General features: G+C 37.4%; 1 protein-coding gene across 3 annotated transcripts in view; it reads right to left on the bottom strand.

The window, feature by feature from the left end:
* LOC117400285 (dnaJ homolog subfamily C member 13) overlaps window positions 1–15191 on the bottom strand; it is a 97243-nt gene that overhangs the window by 44128 nt on the left and 37924 nt on the right. For 2 of the 3 annotated variants that reach the window (XM_059022655.1, XM_034000010.3), the window contains exons 11-15: window positions 8190–8269; window positions 7927–8096; window positions 7642–7741; window positions 6536–6643; window positions 72–227 (exon numbers count right to left, since the gene is read on the bottom strand). In XM_059022655.1, the coding sequence (XP_058878638.1) occupies window positions 72–227; window positions 6536–6643; window positions 7642–7741; window positions 7927–8096; window positions 8190–8269 (614 nt within the window). The remainder of the gene's footprint in view (window positions 1–71; window positions 228–6535; window positions 6644–7641; window positions 7742–7926; window positions 8097–8189; window positions 8270–15191) is intronic. The other variant, XM_034000011.3, reaches the window with a different exon arrangement.

The raw sequence follows: 15191 nt of genomic DNA, 5'->3' as shown, positions 1-15191 counted from the left end.
GACATATTCCCTTAGAATTTTGTAATAGAAAATATGTTCATCCATAACATTTTATCATAAATCATTCTCACCTGGAAAAGTTTAAAGAGGGTCCTTCCATTTGATGCCACCATTTCCAGCAACATGTCAAACTGCTGCCCTTCTGTAGTCTCGCTATATGGGGCGCAGAGGGCAAAGGTGAGGAAATCCAAAAGGGAGCTAATAACAAGGGCACCTGTGCCATGATCCTGCAAATACCAACAAGTACAGTACACTAAATGTGTGCAATAATCCTGCAAATTAGTTTCCACTACAAGTGTGACAGTTTCCGCAATACAGATACTCTAAATGCTGTGATCCTGCAATTACAAACACACTAATATAATTACAAACACACCAATATCATTTGTCCCTCGTAGAAATAATGACTACAAATGATTCAGAAACTGCAGCCTTGGTTATTGTTTGTACTACAAACAAATCCATACCTTTATAATTCTGAGTTAAAACTTGTCAAGTACAAAAATGCTTTGACTAATGCTTTCATCCGTTTTTAACAGTGATAGGCATTAGCTAAAGCATTAGCTGAAACACTTGCCTAATTGACATATTAACTTCTTTGTATTTAATAGAAATGTATTCCATACTTACAGTTATGGTGACTGTGTCAAATGTTTGGCCAAATGCAAACAAGCTTTGAATAAGCACCAGTTTGATGGAGACCCCAGTAGGTCTCCATCAACTATATGCATGGCTGTTGGCTTTTAATAATGAGAAATAAACAATGTATGATATCATAATCTTACAGCTAGATTGTGTCCCCCACACTATTACAAAACTAACTTTCTCTAAATCCCATTTATTGTGTACTTGGAGTCACTAGAATTAGCACTCCTTTTATAATAACAGAAAGACACTAACAAAACATTCTCAATCACGGTAAGAGAAATAAGGATGTGCCATTTACAGTTGAAAATACATCTACTTAATCTGCTGGACAATAGATGAAAACCTGAACAATATAAAAAATATATAAAATGTACTCAGGATAGTTTGACCTTTTGCATTGAGAGAAAAGATCCACACTCTACCATAATTATTTCACGACTGAGGGTGGCCGAATATCCTACGTGCCCCCAAGAGTCAAGAGGGTTGTATATGGCCCTGTGTGAAAGTACGATTTATGGAAAAGAAAGTCTTTAAATCTAAATTAAATAACAGTCAGATAATTAATTTTCTTATATCAAGCCCCTCATATCAACAGTATGCCACACTGCTTAGCAATAATATTAACAAGACTTTCACAAAACACTTTATGCAAGTCCTTATAAAAGAGCATTTTTGTTACATACCAACCCCCACCCTCCACTGTGGGAAGGGTCAGAGCACTGACACAAAAGATTGAATGTGGCTGGATGATCTCTATCAAACTCTAAATACTCAGTTTAAAAGTGTCACTGCGATTTTTCAGTGACGCGGGTTACAACTAACAAGCCAGGATATGTATTTAATCATTCTGATTTATGTACATAAGGGTATGATGATGTTTGTAATTTATATTGAACAAACCAAGTTCACTTGCAAATTGCATTGTGAACACAAATTAACTTAAGTCGTCAAAAAAAACTGAAATTAAGCAAAATAACTAAAATTAATTTCACACCCAAACAACCTGTTTGTACCCAATGTGAACTCAACCTTACCTTTTCAGCTGCAACTCTTATTTACCAGTACACTATCTATCTATACATTAATGAAGATTTAAAAAAAAAAAAAACAGCAGCTACTCCACTTGATATCAAGGAGTGAAAAACAGCAACCAGCTCATTTGTCTGCAACTGTCTGCTGTTGTTAATATTTAATGATACCCCAAAAATGGGCATTATTTGGTAGAACAGCACTGGATTTCTGAGTTAACTTGATTTAGATTGAACACTAAAATGTATTCTCCTTTTGCATAATCTATAATTAAGGCCCTGTGAAAATCGTGGAAATTTTCTTTAAAATTCACAGCAGTGTCACGGAATGTGCACGGAACTATTTTATATGTACAGATAATTATTTTTTTAAACAACAAATATAGAGATAAATGCACTGACATCATCAAAATCAACGTCAAAGTTATTCAAGCACTTTAAAATAGATTGTGAAACAGTGTTGTAATTAACAGCCTGTAGGTAAAGTGTACCTGCAAGGACAGATTTCAGTTCTAGTACATCAAATGCATGTTCACCATTTAGGGCTTGCAAAACAAATACAATGTGTAACCCATACTGATCTTGTGCATCAGTCGACTCGCCAGTGACCACTGACAAGCAATCAGACCGTTTTACCAATTCCATAATCTCCTGCTTGTGATACTCGGCAACTTTAGGTAAGTATTCACGTCTCAGCTGGGCTGATGAAGGAATCACTCCACCATTTGCTACACTCAGTCTGAAAATGTACGTGACTTTTGGTTGTCCAATTTTTCAAGAGGGATATTTGCGCAAACAAACTCCTCTGTCAGGTCAAAATGTAATCTGTTTCGTGCTTCAAGGTTTTCAGTGGACTTTTGGAACATGGAAGTCACCGTTTTTTGTTTCTTTGCAAGTAAAGCAGTTGCAGTACTGCTCTAGATATCCACCTTTCTCTTTCGGTGAATACTTGAATCTAAATGCCTGTCAGCAGCTGATTCTCAGTAGCGATCTACAGTAATGTTGCAGGACGTACAGAAGAGCTTACCTCCATCGCTGTGTAAAACTCCTGCTGGATACTGCTTTACGTGATCTGCTGCAGACACATTTTTAGCCTTTTTAGAGACATCCATTTTCTTGTTTACAGTGTGTAGTATTTTAATTTCATATAGATTTGATAGTCACATGACAATCACTGCACAGCACTATGTGCATGGCGAATAGTACAACGCAGGCACACAGCAGAGTTTCGTTAATGTTATTTTTTGTATGAAATACAAATAATTATGAAAATGTATTTATTTCTTACGAGTACTGTAAAAATCGTGGTATTGCGCTAATTTCACGATTTACATGGAGTCAATGAAATCGCGATTTACACAGGGCCTTAATTATAATAGGCTTTCATTTTTAAATGTTATGAATGTTGCTAAAGCATTACACATTCTCTTTCTTAATTCATATGCTTAGTGTCTAAGTCGTTGATTTTCTACAATGTATATTGCCGCACACGCTGAATGCTGATGTTTTACATAATATGCATGCACACACACACACACACACTTTTGAAATTCATGACCAGCACCACATGGTTTTATTGGTTTCCTCAAACTTAATTGCACACTGAAAATCTGGTGTAGAATGGTGACAATATTATGCCACAACACTGTCAACCTCATCAAAGCAATCCCATTGTAACATTAAAAACTGGCTTTGCATTTGGCATTGAATGATATAGTAAAAACATTTCCACAATTCATTGTGCAGTATGCATGGCAGAGGGGCCCTGTTCATAAAACTTTCCTTATTAATTTATTTATCGACAGATGAGTAAAAAGTTAAGCATATTTGATTTAATACATCAAAACAGACTTTTTTGATGTATTAAATCAAATTTGATGCATTAAATCAATTTTTTTTTTTTTTTTATCAATTTTTTAAATATTATTTGACCCAAGTCCTAAATAAACAGATAAAACATATACTGTATAAAACGCTCTTTCAAAATAGCATAGAACAGTGGTTCTCAATCTGTGGTCCGCAGCTCCTTTCAGGTGGTCCGTGGAAAGGTTACATAATTATGGAAAGGAAGCAGCAGCATAGTTTATAGATCCCACTGCAAACCCAAAATTTGAGACCTTAAAAACTCACCTACAGATGCAGGAAGAAAATGCATACATGGAGAATATCTCCAAGTTAAAAAAAGGTCTAAACTCTCCGTCATATATAGTTTTGGAGTGTCTAAAATGTATTCATTATTAGGGAGTTTTAGTGTATTGCGCTCACATGCACTCAACACAGCAGCTTGTAAAGTAACACACAACAAGGTGTGCGCTATGTTGCATTATCATACAGCTGAATGTTAATGCTACACACACAAGAGCTGGAGTGTTATCCCGCTTATATTATAAAACGGATACAATAAAAAAAAAAGTGTATATATATATATATATATATATATATATATATATATATATATATATATATATATATATATATATATATAATTATATAATTATATCATTATATTCTTCCACTTTGGGGAAAAAACAGTCCCTCAAACAAGGTTGTATTATTTGTTGTAAACATTAAACTGGAGGTTTCCAGCGTTTCCATTGATTGTAATTCATTGTAAACAGAGCTGACATAACCTGCAATGTTAGCCTTGTTAGCGACCAAGCATTTAAAAACGCCAATCATGTATTTTTGTTGATAATGAAAACATAAAAAAAAGGCAAAGACAAAGTTCACTATCCACGCATTACTACCGCTGACCTAGAGAAGCTAAAACAAAAATACATTATTGGCATTTTGGTCACTAACAGGCTATCATTGTGGTTCATGTCAGCACTGTTTATGGAGCGACTGAGACCAGCACAGAGGCTAACATAACAAAACTGAGTATGCCTGAGCAGCAGAATTACATACTGAAGCACAGCATTATCATAGCAGACCATTTAGATTTTCAAGACAAACTGTTTTTAAGTCGATTACAATGTCTTTATGTTTCATCAAATCAATAAAAACACCAGCTGCCGAAGCATTTTTGTTTTCTTCTATTTCATTAAGTTGTTGACTTGTTAAATCTTTTTTCAACAGAGGTTTTGCTTCTTGTAATTCTACGCACTTGTACACGGTCATGCTTCTGAAAAGATCAAATGTGATGAAATGAATGTCACTCATTTTTAAAAACTTCAAAAGACCTCTCACAACAATGTGTATATTTATTGCGAGTTTTATATGTTGTGTATTGACATTTTGTTAATTGAACTGCTTCGGCAAAAATTAATTCTGCCGTGCACTGTACTATTCTGCACGGTACAAAATCCTCAACAGCCAATCAGCGTGCAGCATCCAAACATTCCTTTTTATAAATAAAGTTTATAGCTGGAGATTCGTAGCTCCGACTGTGCTGAGACCTCATGGATGTAACTTCACAGATTATGAAATCACACAAATCAATTTCTGCTGTAATTATCAACTTAAAAATAAAACAATTTTTTCCCCCTTTCGGTAAATTCGTGTTAATGAAAAGTAAACTAGAACTGTTCTTTAAAATTCCAATTCTAAAATAACTTTGCTCACAGAAACAGACCCGCCCATCGCATTGAAACAAAGAAATGTAAGTCTACGGTTATTCTTAGTATTATAGTGGTTTTGTTATGTGCTTATTTTTCAGTCAGCTATACTATTTATTGTGTGGTCCGCCGAGATCAGAAAAAACATTCAGGTGGTCCGCGAACAAAAAAGTTTGAGAACTACTGGCATAGAACATGTATTTTGAATAGGGCCCAATACATCTGATATTTGTCCGGTTTGTCCATGCTGATTTCAAAATACAGAATTTAAACACTGCAATAAACATTATTACCACATTAGCAGTACAGCTAACCAACATCGCTAACTATATAACAAAATTATCCTACTACAATGTACAGGAATTAACATACACCCAATCACTGGGCAGGGAAAACTGTCATTGGTCTACTGAACTGATTTTGACAGTCCAACAGACCAATCAGAACTTCCCCTTTAATTTCACTGGCCAATCTGGCAGCCATGTTCGATTCCACTTTCATGATTTTTTTTTTATTCATACTCTGAAAAACAAAAAAAACAAAACCCCAATTTGATTAGTATTTTAAATTAGCTTTCATATAGTATTTTATCAGCTGACTCTCAATTTACTAAAGAGAGAGCCCTCCATAATACAGTAAAATGGGTTATCCAAACATAGGAGGGTAATGAGTGATGTGACTAATAAGGTTTTATAAATATATGATTTTATTTTTTATTGTGTGGTAATATATGGTCAGGTTTTTGTATATGCTTTTTACATTATAATTATAGTTGTACATTTTTATTTTAAATGTTCAAAACAGTAGTATTTAGTTATTTAAAAAAGCAATGAAAAGACTGAGGTAACAACTCATATTTTGTAAATTCCAGATAACAATGTATTTTTCAATACAGCTGACTTTGTTAATAACTGCATGGAAAATGCACTACCAATGAAAAACAATGCTAAAAGTATAAGACCTGTATTAAAAGCATTCAAGGAATACCTGTCTATAAATGATCAAATCCTCCTGGATATGAAGACTAGATCACTTCTAGAAAATCACTTAAAACTTATAAACATGTTCACCGATGTATAATTCTCTAGCTTTGGCCTGTAGTTGAAAAGACACACTACACACTAAAGTAAAATGCATTGGGAAAGGCATAAGGTTTAGGAGTACTTATGACTTTTTTTTTGTATATAGAGTAGTAGGTTAGGACTCAAGTCAATTATAAGACTTAATTATCCATTTATTGTATTAATAATAATAATAATAATAATACAAAATACAGGACACAAGATTGACAATTGTACTTACCACATGGATGTTAAACTTTTCCAGTAAATTTTCTAAAAACTTCTTAGAAGACAGAAGTGAAGCTTTGTTCAGTTGTTCTTGTCTCAAATCGTAATCATCATGCATGGGCTACAAGGAAACCGAGAAATGAAAAACAATTTTCCAATGCATATGCAATAAGATTGATAAGACACTCAGACTTGACAGTAAGCTCATCTCTTGGCACTCTCATCTTTCTTTTAATTGGTTTGTGTTGATGGAAAATCACAACATGTCAAACAATCGGCCATAACTTCTGATATTCCAGTAAATTTAGCTTTTCATTAAAATTAAAACATTGTGTTCTTTCTTTCCTTCCAAGTGGGTCTATTTAATTGTTTTCAATCTTGGCGGACCTAAATATCTGCCATAGTTTTTATTAAAATAGGACCTTGTGTAGCAAAGTTATGAAAAGCAAAAATGTCTATAAAAATATGTAGAATGCCAGTACAATTCAACTTTGTTTAACTCTATGAAGCATACATATTGGAAAACTTGACAAAAAAAGATTATATATATATATATATATATATAATTATTCAACACATCCTAGTAAGTTTAAGGAGACTGTACCTCAAATCAACATTTTAAAGCTACAGATGTCTTGGGTTCACAGAGCAGGTAATATTAATTAAAAGGAAATCAAAGTTTCTGTGTAGAAAATGCATGATGCTCCGTTTCTGGCACTGGAAAACGGATGTACGGCAATGTCATTTGTGTATATACATAAGTTACATCAGGAGCAAATTAGTGAATATTGCATGAAATATTCCCATGGCTTCACAGCTCATTGCAGCACAAGAGCCACTATCTCCTCTTCACACCCTTTTTGTTTCCATAACCATGCCCCAGAGAACCAGGAACCAATAAACCAATGTTTATTTTAAAAACACACCAAGGCTTGACCTTTTAGTACAGTGCAGGGGAACACTGATCACAAAGGCCATTTGGGGAAAGAAAAGATCTTGGAACTACCCAGAACACAAAACCAAACTGCCTGATTAGATCTGAAACTAAAAAGGAACAGAGATATTCAAATACCGCTTGAAAGACAAGTTTTGTGTAACTTAGGAACCAATTCCACTTACACACATAAGGGCACAAAGCATATCTATAGCAGCATGTGTAACACCTTCATTGTTTCTTTTTAAAGCCTTAACTGTCTTCACTCCAAGCCTTTCTCGAAATCTGAAAAAAATAAAAATAAAATGAGGAGATCAGTTATCTGTAGTTATTCCTTCATACTTGGAGGCTTGCATTTAAAACTTGCATTAAAAAAAAAAAAGAAAAACATTTATTTTTGCACCAAATAACAAATAAAACCTGGCAAGGCACCTAAAGTTGTTTCTTATGCTCTTTGTAACGAATCTTACTTCAGGAGTTGTGTGAAGGCCTGGAATCCTGCTTTTGAGGCAACCAGTCTTCTGACAGCTTGGAACTGGCTCTCTAACTCTGCATTATGCACAGCCAGGTCCCCCTCCTGTGACAGCAGTGCTGTGATAGCGTTGTTAATCAGCTTCTCCTTGTTCTCTGAGAACAGGCCCTGTGGATCATGAAGAAGAAACATTTAAGCATTGCCAGGCAGGGAAAAGGGAATTCATTAAAGAGAACCAGAAGAAAGAAAACTGTTCCTTACGTCTTGAGTAACAGCATGCAGCACTCCACTATATGAAACGTTAGCGTTGAACCTGAAAACCGCATCTGCAAAGTTGCCGTCTGTAAAAAATAAAATAATTAATAAAACACAAACACACTCATGTATTAACTGCAAAAAGAAGTAACTTAACATAGGCACGTATTGTATCACTGTTTAACATATTGATCAAGAAAATGTTCTCGTTCTACCCCTACCCTGAGCCAACTGCTGCTCCAAAAGGTGTGATGTTGACTATGAAGCAAAACACTTTCAGGTGGTCAGAATAACAGCTTTGGTTAAATGATGTTCAAACTAATTTCTAGCTGATCCACAATGTTAAACATCATCTCATGATTAATACTAAAGCCAGCACAATGGTATCTCAGGCAAGCTAAAAAATGATTCCATTATTTCATTAAAAATATGTTAGCAACACTCCCAATGCAAAAGGAGTAGGATTCTCCAATGATAAAGAACATTTCTCAAAAAGGCCAGCTACATATTTTTCTTGCTTATCAGTACCACTGTGGCTCCAATTATATCTAACAACTTGGCCTCCCATGAAATTGTATTTTAATAATTTACAATCCAGAATCTTGTACACTACAGTAGGCCCTGAGGAGGCCCTCTGGAAAATGACATGATGCATGAAGACATTTGAATATATGAAGTTAGTTTGCTTGACTGAAGTTGCAGACATTTCATTACCAAAAAATAAACCAAAGGCGGCCATACAGAAAAATATATCTGTCTGTCTGTCTATCTATCTATCTATCTGGCACTTTTTTTCTTTTCTGAAAAGCTTGTCAAAAAGCTAGAATAATACTCTTAATAATAACACAAAATAGAAGCTCTGCCATGGACATGATACATTTGTGTTATTTTGTTTATGTGAATCTATTGGGATATTCACATGGTTAATGCTGCACACATGTCTATTCACTGCTTTGACACCTTGTTTGTGGTTAATGTATGACCTTCCTGCAACCCCATCTCAAACTGGATAGCGATTTGGGAGTTATGAAATGCTGGTATCAGATCTGTACTGTTTGCACTTCACTTTGCCACTTGTACTTTCTAAAACTGGAGCCAAGCTTCATCCAAGCTATTCACACTGGAATTCAGATAAGTCAAGTCAGTAAATCGAACGCAAACAAGCCTTGGATTATATTAGACCAAGCTAAGCAAAGTCTGCTCATTCACCCCTGTGCCAGAAGTCCTAGCATGACTGCTAAATAAGGTTTGTGATGGGCAGCTATTAGTGCTGTGTGGCATGCTCTACCTGATCACTGATCACATATATATATATATTATACAATTTTTTCTTTATTTCTTATGTTATAGTGTTATTAAATCAGATTGAAGCGCTAATTTTCAAAATTTAACACGGAGAAATGGTATAAAGATTTTAGTGGAAGTGGTAGTCCCTGTTGAGAAATGTGTATATACTTGGGTGTGAAAATATTAAGACAGCTTCACAAATGAATAAATCTGTTGTGGTGTTCCTCAGCAGTGAGAAATTAGTTCAGGAAATTGTTCAGCAAGGCTTAGTAATTGACAGAGTTTTAGTTTCTATCTTGCCTCTTGCGGTCCCCGCCAGGAAAATAATAATTTCTAATATTCCTCCTTTTTTAAAAAATGAGCTCATAGTGAGAGAGCTGAGTCGCCACGGACAGATAATGTCAAGTATTACAATGATTCCTCTGGGCTGTAAATCCCCTGATTTAAAACATGTTGTTTCGTTCAGAAGACAGTTATATATGCTTCTTAATGATCCGAACGGGGAGTTAAATATAGCTTTTAGGTTTCGTGTGGACGGAAGTGGATACGTAGTCTTTGCTTCATCTGAACTGATGAAATGTTTTAAATGTGGGTGTCAGGGGCATAGAGCAAAGAACTGCAAGCTGACTGCAGGAGATAATGAAAGCGAGGGGGAAGGAATCCCCAAGGCGAGTGAGAGTGTAGCAGAGAGCCAGGTAGCTGGTCCCTCAACTAGAAGCGCGGCAGAGTAGGGGTAAGAGAGACCAAAGAAATTCAATCGGGGTTGGTTGCGTCTAATGTTGCGGTAGATAAGGAAAGTGAGGTACAGGGACTGTCTGAAATAGATACAGCGGCGAGAGAAGCAGCTAATGTGAACAGAGGTGGAGAGACGCCTGCAAGGAGGCTGTTAGGTGACACAGCCACTGTCTCAGCGTTAGAGAAAGAGATAGAAACGGATATGGAGAAAGAATTGACATTTTCTCAGTTTAAAATGCCCAAGGGGAAAAAAGGCAGGAACCAGCAATACTAATACAGCAAAGTGCAGCTTAGTTTCTGAAGCTGAGGTCCCAGGTACTGATGAATCAGAGAGCGAGTTGTCTGTGAAAACTGACTGCGTTCAGATACAGAGCATAGCGGGCAGTGCTATTGCTGATTTTAGTGAAGATGAAGATAATGATACTGACTCTTCAGCTAGCTCTGATTTGTCGGCTAGTCAGCTAGCGAGAGGGGGGTACAGTGCTGAAAGCATTCAAGCATTTCTACAAGTAGTTAAAGGGAAAAGAAGGATTGGAGTGATTGACCATTTTTCCAATTTAAAATTGTTCCTAAATTCTGCGCAGCAAGTGAGATGTAATGCAGTAGCAATGGGGATGGAAAAACAATAAATAAATCAGTTAAAAAATGTAATAAACAAAGTGCAGGTCTCTCTTAAAAGCATTAATGGTTAATTTTACAAAAGCTTTTTTTTCTTTTCTGTGTATGTTTTCACCATTATCTGTTCCTTTCTCTCTATCACCTTTTATAATTCTACAATGCAGAATATAAATAAAGGAACTTTAATATAAATGGGTGCAGAGATTTAGTGAAGAGAGCAGCTCTTTTTGAATATTTAAAACCCCCAAAAAAAGTTAGTGTGGCCATGCTCAAAGAGACACACACTGACGAGAACAATAAATCAGAGTGGACTCATGAATGGGCGGGGGGGGGGGGGGTATTGTTAGTCATGGTACAAATTTTAGTGCTGGAGTTGCCATGTTATTTGCAAAGGGGTTTAACCCTTTGCGGTTCTATGATTGACCTGGTCCGACATTGCAATTATTCCTATCCGGTCCAATGTCGGACCCTGTCCGACATCATCAAAAAGACGCAAAAAACATTCAATGGCCGAGTGGGAGCGACAGGAGCCGAGACAAGCCGAAAAAAAAATAAAAAATAGGGCGCATCTCATGAATAGTCATACTTGCCCCTGGAATCAGATAACGGCGGCCATGAGGAAACAAGCTGGCTGTGACTGCATCAGCGCTCAGAGAATATCACGGACATTTGCAGAGCTTTTTTCAGATGTTATAGTAATAAAATAATGACTTGGATCGCATTATTGAGGAGTTTGGTGATAAAACGAGTGATCATGAGAGGATTGATCGGTATGTATGACTATTATTATTATTATTATTTATTTCTTAGCATATGTGAAAGCTATAGCGAACGAAAGGGTGGGGCGGGGCTGGAGATGCCTAGTGAGTGCTTTGTTGATATGCAGGGCCTTTTAAACCTGTTTGACTGTGGAAAAAAAATACTTTTAAACAGCGCGTCTAAAATTAACTGTGCATGTGAAAATAAATTGGACCTGACGAGCCTGACACTCACTTAATAAATATTCTGCAAAGGGTTAAGCATGATTCTATCACAGTAAATGAGATAATTAAAGGGCACTTGTTGAAAGTGTGTAGAGGGCAGAACTTTTGTATTTATTAATATCTATGCTCCAAATGATGGGAGGGAGAGAGTGCTATACTTTCAGACCCTCATGGAGTTTTAGCACAAAGTCAGTCTGAAGAAATAGTTTTATTAGCTGGAGATTTTAATTGTACAATTGACGAACAGCTGGACAGAAATAGTTCAGAGCCTCACCCCAGGTCAGTCAGGGAGATGGTTACTGTCCTAACAGCGCATGATTTGAAAGATGCGTGGAGATCAATGAATCAGTACACCTGGGGTAAAGAGAGTGCTGGGAATATCTGTCTAGCTCGACTTGATACTTTATGTTTTTAAGCATCATTTAAATTATTTTACCAAATGCACTATTCACCCCACAGGGCTACCTGACCATAGTTTGGTCAGTGTAAATATGATTATTCCTACCTCATGTGTCTATTCTTCCTATTGGCATTTTAATATTAAACTATTAAAAGACATTTTTTTAGCTTTAAATTTTTTGGGGAACAATGGAGGAGGCAACAAGGGGAATTTCTATCAGTAAAGCAATGGTGAGGTGTGGGTAAAGTTCAGACCCGATTATTCTGCCAGCAGTACACTAAAAATGTTACCAAGAGGACTAGTGAGGCAATAAGAGAACTGGAGGAGGATATTACTGAACTCTATAAGGCATTGGAGGCCAGTTATAGCGACAGGCTATACCAAGACCTGAAGCTAAAAAAGAGTAGTTTGGCTGATCTGCTGGAATCACAGGTACAGGAAGCTCTCGGTTTCTCAGTCTCTCTCATATGGATGCTCCGACTCAGTATTTCTTTGCTCTAGAAAAAAAAGTGTCTCAGAGTAAAACAATACACTGCCTGCGAACAGAAGCCAGTCAACTGTTGTGTGAGCCTCAGGAGGGCCATCAGGGGGCATGCTGTGGGGTTCTATTCAGAGCTGTACACAGCAGAGGCTGTGGACAGGTCTGAGAGAACCCAACAGTTCCTCCAAGGGCTGACACAGGTTCCAGAAGAGGAGAGGGAGCTGGAGAATGCACCGACGCTGCAGGAACTCTCTAGTGCTCTGGAAGGGCTCAATATGGGCAAGGCACCCGGAATTGATGGAGTACCTGCTGACTTTTATAAAGCTTTCTGGTCTGAGTTGGGGAGTGATCTGCTGTGTGTGATAGAAGAACGTATTGCGGAAAATGAACTAGCTTTGAACTGCAGGCGAGCAGTATTGACTTTGTTGCCTAAGGGGATTTATGTAATATCAAGAACTGGAGACCAATAAGTCTTCTCTGTTCCGACTACAAGATTCTGTTGAAGGCGTTGGTGAATAGACTGAGCAAAGTAATGAGCTGTATTGTGCATTCAGATCAAGCGTACTGTGTACCCAGCAGATCAATATTTTATAATTTTTTTTTTTTAATTCGGGATTTAATATCAGCCTCCAAGCTCTTTGGTTTTAAAGCTGGTCTGCTTTCCCTTGATCAAGAGAAAGCTTTTGACCAGGTAGATCATAGGTATTTATTTGATGTAGGCGAGGCATTTTGGTTTTGGTCCCAGTTTTTTGGGAAAAATTAAGTTGCTCTATAGTAACATTTTTAGTGTACTTAAAATCAATGTGCTCCCCTTTTAAGGTCCAGAGAGGAATTCGCCAGGGCTGTTCTCTATCGGGAATGTTGTACTCTGTTTCTTTTGAACCCCTAATGTTAAAATTGAGAACAATATTGACTAATGTGATGATGGAGCCTGTTAAAGTGGTAGCCTATGCTGACGATCTTGCTGTGTTAATAGCAAACAAGAAAGACATTCAAACAATAGCTTGAGGATGTTTGAAAGTGTGTCCTCAGCTAGGGTAAACTGGGCTAAAAGTAATGCTTTTCTGATTGGTGACTGGGAGGGTAGCCGACCACCAGATTTGCCACCAGGGCTAAAATGGAACCGGGAGGTTTTCAGGTACCTGGGAGTGTACTTGGGAGGACAGGGAATAGAGAGAGAGAACTGGGACAGAGTTTTAGAACAGGTAAAAGGCCGACTAGGAAACTGGGGTTGGCTTCTAACTAAGCTCTCCTACAGCGGAAAAGTCATTAATCATTAATAACTTAATAATCATTAATAACACGTCCATTTATTTTCAGGACGTTTCAAGCAAAAGCCCTTCTTCAGCGGTTTAAAAAGAAAGGTAAATACAGTGCAGTAAACTTTTTGTTATTCAAGAATTGTAAATATACAAAAATTCTGTGCATGGTGTCATGATTATTAGAATAGAATGTTCATTCCCAGAGGTTCCAAAGTTCCCAGTTTGAAGACAAACTCTCGTTCCTTTTGTTTCCGAGGAACATTTGTTCCATAGCACTGATTGATCACACAGACTGTGATGTCTTCAGCAATGTGAGCATCACTGTTGAAGTGATGCTACTGGAAATGCAGTGGTGTTAATGCAAATGCTTCTTAAGTGTTCTACAAACCAGTCTGTTAAACGCCTTTTAGTTTCCCCAATATACAATTTGCTGGATTTCTTGCAGATAATGCAGTAGACTATTCCTTCAGAGGTACATGTAAAATGTTCATGAATGTTGAATGAAGATTTAATGCCTCTAATCTCTGTTTCAGAATGAATGTATGTACAGGTATTACAAATGGGCTTGCAAGAAGGGCACCAAGTGAGGCCTTAGGACTTTGTCAACATATCACTGTGCAGTCATGTTGCCATCAATCGCTACCAGCGGAGTTCTGTAGCGACTCGACACTCCTGCCCAGACCATTACACCTGGACCTCCCCACCGATTGGCCTCTTGTACAAAACAATTAGCGCATCGTTCACCACGTCTACGCCATACTCGCTGACCATCAGTAATCGTCACTGAAGAGGACTTGGCTCCACTGAAGGCGAGTCCATCTAAGGTGTTGGCACCACCTCATCCTGTTGCGACGGTGCACATTGCTGAGCACCGGACCCCTGTATGGTCGTCTGGCCTGTAGATGACTGTGTAACCGCCTTCTTACAGTTAAACTGCTGCTGCGTGAATTGTTACGACCTGCAGTATCAGATGCTGTGCGACTAGCAGTGCGAAAACGATCATGAAGATGCTGCATAAAGATCTGTCGATCTTGGGCAGGTGTTGTGACTCTTGGTCTTCCAGTTCGTGGCCTGTCATTGACAGAGTGTGTCTGGTTATACTGTCTCGCTAGGTTTGAAATTGCTGGCTGTGAGCAACCAAGATGGCGAGCCACAGCACACTGCCCTAGTCCAGCCTCCAACATGCCGATTGCATGAAGGCGCTGCTCTCTTGACAGACGTGGCATATTGGTGTTTTTCTGT

Source organism: Acipenser ruthenus, chromosome 4 (assembly GCF_902713425.1).
Source record: "Acipenser ruthenus chromosome 4, fAciRut3.2 maternal haplotype, whole genome shotgun sequence".
Classification (NCBI taxonomy): domain Eukaryota; kingdom Metazoa; phylum Chordata; class Actinopteri; order Acipenseriformes; family Acipenseridae; genus Acipenser; species Acipenser ruthenus.
The sequence above is the reverse complement of the archived record's forward strand: the minus strand, read 5'-3'. Positions and strand labels throughout refer to the sequence as shown.